Source organism: Charadrius vociferus, unplaced genomic scaffold (assembly GCF_000708025.1).
Source record: "Charadrius vociferus isolate BGI_N301 unplaced genomic scaffold, ASM70802v2 scaffold687, whole genome shotgun sequence".
NCBI lineage: Eukaryota > Metazoa > Chordata > Aves > Charadriiformes > Charadriidae > Charadrius > Charadrius vociferus.
This window is the reverse complement of record NW_009649054.1, coordinates 299,710-308,759: the sequence shown is the minus strand read 5'-3', so window position 1 is coordinate 308,759 and position 9,050 is coordinate 299,710. Positions and strand designations below refer to the sequence as shown.

Genomic DNA, 9,050 nt, shown 5'->3' with positions numbered 1-9,050 from the left:
GAAAGAGTCCAGCATTATCGGCACCTCGTGCTGACGCTGTCAACTAGTACAATTGTAAAACTTAACCAACTAATTAACTTCCTAGCATTTTCTGCAAAATATCGCTTTGTGGGTAAGAAGCTATTCTCAAGCCCACTCCTTTCTACAGCTTGATCTCAGGAGTTTCCAATCATGACAAATGCAGAAAAAAACACCAGATCTCTCCATCATCAACAAAAAACTGTCCAAGAGTCTGTCTTCCAACAAGAGTGGGAGATGCATTTCTCTCCTTCCTTCATTAGTCTGAGAAATTGCCACTTCACACTGAACTGTTGAGAAAAACATGCTGCTATTTTAACAGTGAACAAGCAATAAAAATTCAGAGAGGGGAAAAACCTGGTCTCAATCCTGCTATTAGGTTTAGGGTCAGGAATGGGTCATCCTCCCCTTCCCACTAAGGTACTGGTTTAAAAGACTCCAAGGGAGGGTGTGGAGAAGGAGAAGAAAGCACAGATAGAACAGGAAGATGTCCAAAAAAGCTATTTTGCTGCACCAGAATGGCCACCCCGAAACATTCTTAAGGCTGTTCCAGTTTGCTCTGTTTACCCCATCTTCAACTACTTAGATATGCGCAAGCTTCAAAAAATGCAGCTCAGAGAAGCCTTCCAACATTGATATCAATCTAAATGTTATCTATACATTATGGGCTTATAAAAAGGGGGAAGAAAAGTTCCAAGATATTCCTTACGTGGATTTTCTTGCACATTCTCCAATTCTTACTCATTCTGGTTGAGCCAAAAAGCAGACTGTCAGCCACATGACTCAAGCTGTTTGGCCTCGAGTCCCAGCAAGTGCTAAGAGTGCAGAGGCACGCTGATATGACATATAATTAACCATACTTTTTCCATAACATCACAGGAAAAAATTCTATCGAAGCTTAGTAATAGCTCTGAGGGAGATTTGGCATGGGACAAAACCAGGAGTGGTTCTACCGCATCCGGAGGGGGTCAGTTCTTCAAATGCAGGGAGAGGGAGGTAGGAGGTACATTCACTGCAAACGGGGCACCCGGCTGCCTTCCACACCTTTCATCATTTCAGGCTACAAATAAGTAGGTTCACTCCATATTTTTCATGCTACCTGAAAAGCCACAAGTGTTTAAAACAGCTACCACCCGCTTCAACTTCGGCTGTAAGACACTGGCCCACCCAGCAAACCCAGAGCATCACACACTACCCACATCCTTCCCCTGAAGCAGTCCGATGCGCTTGATAGTAGACTGTACCTTTCCCCTTGCTCTCCTCAGGGAAAGTAAAGCCCATGCTGAAGTCAAAATTAATTTACGAGCTGAAACGGGAGAGGCAGGGATTAAAAACATGCCACTTTCCTCCCAGATCCTCCGGTGTAATTAAGCGAAGGTCACTTCCCACACTCCTCCAAGAATGAAGACATTCATCCCTTCCCGTGTCCTCCCTCTGAAGAAGTATCCATCCAAAACTCACACCCAACTGCATTCATACAAATAAAGTACTCTAAAAGAAATTTCAACCCACAGGTTATCATTTAAGACTGCTGAGAACGTTCGCTGTGGTCACAGCAAAGCCCACAAGCCCCACACTGGGTCCAGAGACACTCCAGCACAAGAACCAGAGCTAAGATTTGAAGGAAGAACAAAATCCCAAATTCAAACCCTAGACACACTGAATGAAGGTCTGCTTTCGCCAGAATTCTTTTTCTTTCTTCACACAAGAAAAGCCTTTAGGCCATATGCACACCCATATGAAAACCCCAACCATTTATTTTCTTTTAAAGATGTTGCACTTAACATGACAGACACGGGATTTCGCATTTCCTGCGTCTCCAATCACTGAAATACATTAGAAGAATTAGGCTACCATGAAGTACAGAGTCCTGAAGTTTAATTTTTTCCATTACATTTCACTAGGATCACCTGCAATACCGAAATCCAAAGCAATACTTAAAAAAAAAAAACCCACCAACATTCCCTCACTCCCTTTTAGTGTGTGTTTTTAGTGGCCTGCTTAAGAGCACATTGAAGAACAGAAGGACAGCCAAAGACCTACTGTTGACCCCCGTAACAAAATACCTGTTTTCCATATGGTTTGTTAAAGGAATACATTTTAATTAGACCCAATTGCTTTTCTAAGGCAAACATAGGTAGGCATAAAAACACATCCTGTAGACAGAGGTGTTGCTAAGCCCACACCTCCTGGCTAACGGGTCAGAGGAGGAGCAGCACAAAAGGATCAGGTGCCAGAGACAGATTAAAGTTAAGGGCCTTTGGAAGGACAGATGCAGAACATTTGAGAGCAAACTGCTCTGAAACCATCTCAAGCCCACAGTCTGCAGGAATGAAGTGAGCTCCCCCTTCTGCTTCATGTTCTGCTGTCTCCGATTAAGGGGCAGTCTGTAACGTGCCTCCCGAATCGCGGCACGCAAAAGACGGCAGAGAAGATGGTAACACTCACAGACCTAACGCTCGCTCCCAGGATGGCTGGCACCAGGGTTTCATTCCCTCCTCCGGCTGACCGAATTTCAACCCAGCTTTTCTACCACCCAGGGGCCAAGCCCAGCTTCGCCATTCGCTGTTCTGCTCCCCCCACATTTGCACAGAGGCATTTCTGTGCTGCTGCCCCTGCCCCCGGGGCCAGCGCTGCTGTCCTGACCCACAGAGAATCAGCCCTGGGAGCGATGCTGCGCTCCCTGCCCTTCGCGGGCACGCGTCCTGCCCGACGGGCTAAACCCTCGCCCTCATCCTCCTCCTAGGACAAAACCAAACCATCGAGTATTTTACACCTGAAATAGACCAATTTCAGGGGACAGAGATCCCGCGCTCCGTTCCAGAGCAGCCCGCAGCTGGGCGTTATTCTTGCTCTTCCCAGGACAGGCTGCAAATACTCCTGCACCGAGGCAGCTTTCGAAGCACTGCGAGGTAGATACAGCCCTGACCCTCTGCATGGAAGCAGCAGCCTGTCCTCCAGAGGAAAGCATGAACAAGGATGGCTCCACTGCTCCCCTCAGGTTGTTTTTTTTTCCTCTTGTCACAGTCTACGCATACCAGTAAGCAGCGAGAGACATCAAGGGGTGTGAATGTTAAGTAGAGGGAGGCCTCTCCTGGTTTTATCGGGTAATGCACCAAAACCCCCAAACAGACAAGACCCCTACCCTAAGCATCCTCCCAAGCATCCCTAAGCACCCTCCCGCTCTCAGCCGCTGCTCCCTGAACTGCAGGCTTCAGCAGACCCCTGTGCGGGGGCAGTGGTACCTGCAGAAGCCATCCCAGCAACCAGGGCATCACCAGACACCCATCCAACACCACCACCAGGACAGCGGGACTTGAAACGGAATCGATTTACAGTTCTACTGGTGTTGCTTAGTACTAGGTCTCGTGGGTAGGGAATGCTCATACGCCATTGAGAAGTCACTTCAAACACAGAGGCCGCAGGACAAGGCGAGCGCAGGTGCCATGCCGGTGTTGGGCAGTCCACGCAGCACGGATCCACGCTTAGAAATACAACAGCGGTTACAGACTGCTGCCTCAGCCTGTTCCAACAAAAGAGGAGCTTAAAGCATCACCAGACAATACTGTATTTATTTCCAGTTGAGATAACTGACACTCAGTTGTTTCCTGTCCTGAAATTAACCAGAGTTTCATTTATTTATTCACTGTGCTCAGCTCAAAAAAACACAGCTCTTCTAAACATCAATGCTATGCAAGTTACAGCACACTTCTGAGCAACCTGATATTTTTCTGCCTCTGTCACTGTGGACATGTGGACAACAGAGAGAATAAACAATCTTGCACTCATTTAGAGATGACCTAATACAAAAAAAAACCCAAACCAAAAAAACCAAACCAACCAAAACACCACCAACCACCTTTACTTCCAGTTTGCTTCTGTTAAAGAAAGTTAAAAACCAACCCTGGGCTCAAGCTCCTTCATTTCAGATCCCAAAGAAACACACGCACGTCCTTGTTGCAAAGAACAGATGACATCTTGTGCTTCTACCTGCCTCTCAAAGCCCGAGGTTCGCTATTTTTTATTATCCCATTTCTTTCTTTTTACCATAAAAAGCCCAAGCCTGACTGTCTGATGGTGCCCTTTTTTTTGTGGAAAAGCACAAAAGTGTTTTAAATGAAGTAGCCTTACTTCGTGTTACTTTGCACTATCAATTTTCACTCAACCTGAGACGTGACGCTAAGACCAGAAAAGTTTAAGCGCTTCACAAAGTGAGGAGATAAATGCACTGCCTCCAGCCCACCCAAATCCATTTTCTGCAACATGCACTCAACTTTTTTTACCATTTGTAAAGGAAGTCCTGCCAATCCCACCAAGTACATGCCTTAACTGATAAGGCTATTTAAGTAGGCAGGAGGCATTAAGTGAGGCATTCAGCAGGGGTCGGAAGGGCTCAGAGGGAAACTGCACCAAGAGATTTGTAGAGATTTGCGGCAAAATACTGGCCCTTCTGATGAGGAGCTTTGCAATGTGGTGTAACACATACCTACTCTGAAAGTAATTTTTCACATATTAGTCAAGATGAGCCTTCCCATACATGAAAAAGACAACGTAGTTCTTGAGCAACAACCGCACAAACAGAGAAGCATTGTGACCACCTTCCTCGTGGCACCTTTCTACTGCTATAAATCATCTACTGAATTCTGCCTTGCTGATTTGTTGCTACTCCACAGGAAGCGTGCTCGGAAGTATTTTGTTGCAGCTAAGAGGACACTTCCTAGTTACTAACGTTTTCGTAATGCTTTACATTTCAAATAAATTACAGGTTTCTGTGATTGTTCTGCAGTGCAATAGCAGCAGTAAAGGGCACGGCAGTGAAAGGCTGCCAACTAATACTGCCTGTGTAAATTACGTGTTTCTGACGACTGACAGACAAACCCTAAAAGTAAAATCGGAATTATGGAAGCCTACGGCAAACACAGCAGCTATGTATCGTACCCAGTGGGACACCACGGACCCACAATGCAAGAGAGGCAATATACATTATGGCTGTTGCCTTATTATAGTACTTTTTAGCAACTGGAGCTTGACGTTGCTGTTGTGCAATACGAATGGTGTACACGGTTCCCTACAGCTTAGTGCGTTAATATCCATAACAGGCGCGGGAAGCGCTCTCTGTGGGAACCCCATTGCTACGAATATCCCCCACTTGCAGATACTTCCCCACTTGCAGATACTTCGACAACCATTCAACGCAGGTTTGTTTCCCAAAGAGAACACAACAAGTCACTTAACAGCTAACGCCTCTGTGTTTTGACACAAATAACCCCTCACTGTGTGAACCCGAACCAGGTATCCCAACTTTGACTTAAAAGACTCGCATTTGTTTTACTTTGATGGGGGAGATAATCGCGGATGGGAAACCGCCTTCCAAGCCCCGCCAACCCCCTTCCATGGAACAGCAGTACACAGGGCACGGAGAGGAGCATCAAAGCTCCAATCCTGAAGGCGCCTCCCTAAGGAGTTTGCTCTCAATGGCAAAAACAACCCGGGCAGCCAGAATTAACAGTGACAGGTCCCCAGATCTGTGCAGCCAAGTCCAACTGCAGGAATTCTTCTTCTGCTCCGAGAAAACCACAGATATCTTCTTGCAAGCAGACAATCCAAAAGCCCTGACAGCACCTACTTCTGACACAGACCTTTGGATAATCTGCTCAACCAAACACGGCTAAAATAGGCCCAATGAGTCAGCCCTGACATGTACACCTACAAACTAATGGGAAACTAAACAAAGAATAACCAAACAAAAAAGGACAGTAGGACAGAACACCCACTCAAGACATCAAGGAGAGAGACAACTGCACTGATGACTCTGACTTCAATTCTTTTTCACTCATCTCTGCACACGGAACCACTAGAAGAGTAATTAATAATTACCCGTGGTTTAGAAACATACTTTACAAGAACATTACAAGACCAACCCGTCAGCCACTTGAGCTCAGTTCTTACTCTCCTGATGTCATCAGCACTGTCACCATCACCTTCATCTAGCTGCAGAGTACACCTGGGCATAAGCCACAGAATGTTACAAGCCTAAACATGTACAAAAAAACTCAATCCTTTTTGTCATTATTCAAATAATTAAACATTTGGTTTTGCAAAATAAATTTCTCCATTTAGTGACATGAACAGTTAATTCTTTAAATAAAAAAAAGTCACCTTATGTGTGCAATAGCGTTTGATGCAGGGCTGCACATGAATTATGGTAATGGCTTCTACACAGCACACGTTCTCAGTGCACAAATGCTACAGAAGGCATTTCATACATGCTGTTAAATCATTAAACAATAATTTCACCATAGCACAAAAAAGGAAAAGCATCAAAGAATAAGACTGCTCAGTGGCTCTACTATTTACCAACCATGTTGACAAATTCAGTATGGTATAATGTTATTTACCTTGTTGTAGCAAGGCACCGAAAAAAGTTCACTTCTTACAGGGGTTGTTCATTTATTTTTCTCAAGAGGCAAAGAAAAGAAGCAACCAGGAAAGTAAACAGCTGTGTGTTTTAAGACTTGCAGGCTGCTTAAACAGAGCCGAAAAGGGGCAAAAATAAAAAGGTAGGGGGAACCAGTCACAAAATACAATAAAGCTCTCTTGCAAAGCACTGAATTCCCAGCGCAGCTTCAGTTTTCAGGGAAGTAGCTATAGCTATACATGCTGTAACAAGTATGAGACAAAAAATGTCAAAACAAAACAAAACTAAAAAAACTAAACCAAACCAACCTGCATATGCACTGCTTGAACTTCCTTTGTCAGAGAGTTGTCTCAGAGAGTAAATAAGCTATCTGCTCAGATGCTTTTGGAAATGGAGATAAAATAGTCCACATAAAAGAGCAGACACTTTTCAACAATACCCGAAGAGAGTCTCACACAGTCTCAACCATTTCAATCTCTTCCCAAGCACTAGTTCTCGTAGACCCTTGCGTGATTTGCTTCAGCTACCCTATGTGAAAGAGAGCACTGCCACAGCAATCCCAGTCCCCCTGACCCAGAGAAACACTCCTGAGAGACCAAGAGGAGCTTACCCATCGCTGTCAACAGGAAAGGAACTGCGGAGTACGTTACTCAATGAACTCCATCCTTGAAGCCTAACAACTAATCAGCAAAGGAAGGATATTTTCCCTTCTCATACACCACCCCTTTTCTACCAGTACGTTCCCTGTCTTGTAACCATCAATCCCAGAAGTCTGACATGTGACAAAACACACATTGCTTGACTACAGCTTTGAAAGGAAGACCCAGGTATTAAAGCCCATTATTGTGCAAACAAGTAGCAGTATTTAGATGTCTCAAACACATCTACCACCTAAGAAACACCATTGCCTCATTTCTCTTACCCTGGTATTTGCCTATGGGGAACGGTGACAATGAAGAACAGTACACATACACACCCTGCCAAGTCATGAAGCAGCCCCAACAACGAGACTCAGCTTTTGGGGAGAGCTAGCTGGTACATCTCCTGTCTGACCAAGGGAAGGAAGACCATGGATGCCACAAGGTTGTAGAGCAGACACGGTCCCCGTTCCAGAAAGCTGCAGGGCAGATGCTTCGTGAGGTGCGCCCAAGGGTCCCGAGCAGGCAGGCACTTACTTCTGAGGGGCCGCTGCCGCCAGTCCCGCTGCCTCCGCCGCCTGCGCCTCGAACTCCTCCCGCCGCAGCACATCCCCGGAGCCACGGAAGCCCAGCTCCACCAGCTGCCGGCAAACCTCCTCGCTCTGCGGGAAGAAAAAGATGGGCAGGGAGCCTTGTTAGTGCCAGGGCAAAGGGAACATGCCCCCCACCACTCCCACCATCACCAGGACACGGTGGGGGTCACCCACCGGCCTTACTTCTGGGGGGCCGCTGCCGCCAGTCCCGCTGCCCCCGCCGCCTGCGCCTCGAACTCCTCCCGCCGCAGCACATCCCCGGAGCCACGGAAGCCCAGCTCCACCAGCTGCCGGCAAACCTCCTCGCTCTGCGGGAAGAAAAAGATGGGCAGGGAGCCTCGTTAGTGCCAGGGCAAAGGGAACATGCCCCCCACCACTCCCACCATCACCAGGACACGGTGGGGGTCACCCACCGGCACAGGTAGCTCAGAAAAAGGGAAGTAATGAGCACAACACCCCTTGAACCAGCAGTGCTGGGGAACCAGGAGCTGCTCCTCAGGCAGGGCTGCCGACACCGGTGGGCTCTGCCATGGTCCAGTATGGCTCACGCGTGCGGCGACAATGGATGAGCACCAGAAGGGACGGGGGTACTCAGGATGGTCAACGCCGCCACAGGCATCCCGACCACATCACAGGCGGCAGCAAACCAATCTCAGCAGCTTCTCACCCACCTTCCTCTGCCTGCACCCCACCCAGGGAACGACCTGCACTCCTGCTTCTATACCTCCAGCAGGAAACCAGTTCCCCAATTTAAACTAACACCCCTGCAGGAAAGTAGCACTAACAAGCTCTGGGGGTGAAGCATTTCCTCCAGCTGAAGCCAGGGCACCTGATAAGCCCCGACAAGCAAAGCACCCCAAAAACCACCTCCGGCGAGCTCTTCCCAGGCTGCCAGACTCGGTCCCGGCTTCTTAAAGCCGCGCAGGGATGGGTGGCTGATTTGGGAGCACACACCTGTAAGCAGTACCACCCATGTCCTCAGCATGAGACAGAAAACCTCTCGTAACTTTCCCTAAAGTGTTCCCCACCGAGCAACGCGCACCATTCTTTTTAGAGGTCATAATCTCAGCAGTCAGCACCCTTCGGATCATAGAATGGTTTGGGTTGGAAGGGACCTTAGAGGTCACTTCTGCCCAGGAGTGTCCTGGGGGGACACCTCCCACCAGACCAGGCTGCTCCAAGCCCCGTCCAACCCGGCCTTGAACCCTGGAGTGTCTCTGCGATGCGCCTTGCTCACCCACGCACATCCCTTGGCGTGATTCACCCTAAACACAGCGCTTCGCAAGCACTGCACAAGATGCTCTCCCCAGTTCCTGCTAAGAAGAGGGCCAGCACTCGCCCCAAGCCTCCTCTGCACCCCAAAGCCACCCCACCGCCTTCGCC

At 47.9% G+C, this 9,050-nt stretch overlaps 1 protein-coding gene across 1 annotated transcript in view; it reads right to left on the bottom strand.

Annotated features, from left to right (window-relative positions):
* Nucleotides 1-9,050, bottom strand: part of LOC104289098 (chromosome unknown open reading frame, human C4orf22) — a 230,913-nt gene that overhangs the window by 212,667 nt on the left and 9,196 nt on the right. Inside the window, exons 3-4 of the mRNA XM_009887994.1 lie at nucleotides 7,868-7,975; nucleotides 7,612-7,736 (exon numbers count right to left, since the gene is read on the bottom strand). Of these exons, the coding sequence (XP_009886296.1) occupies nucleotides 7,612-7,736; nucleotides 7,868-7,975 (233 nt within the window). The remainder of the gene's footprint in view (nucleotides 1-7,611; nucleotides 7,737-7,867; nucleotides 7,976-9,050) is intronic.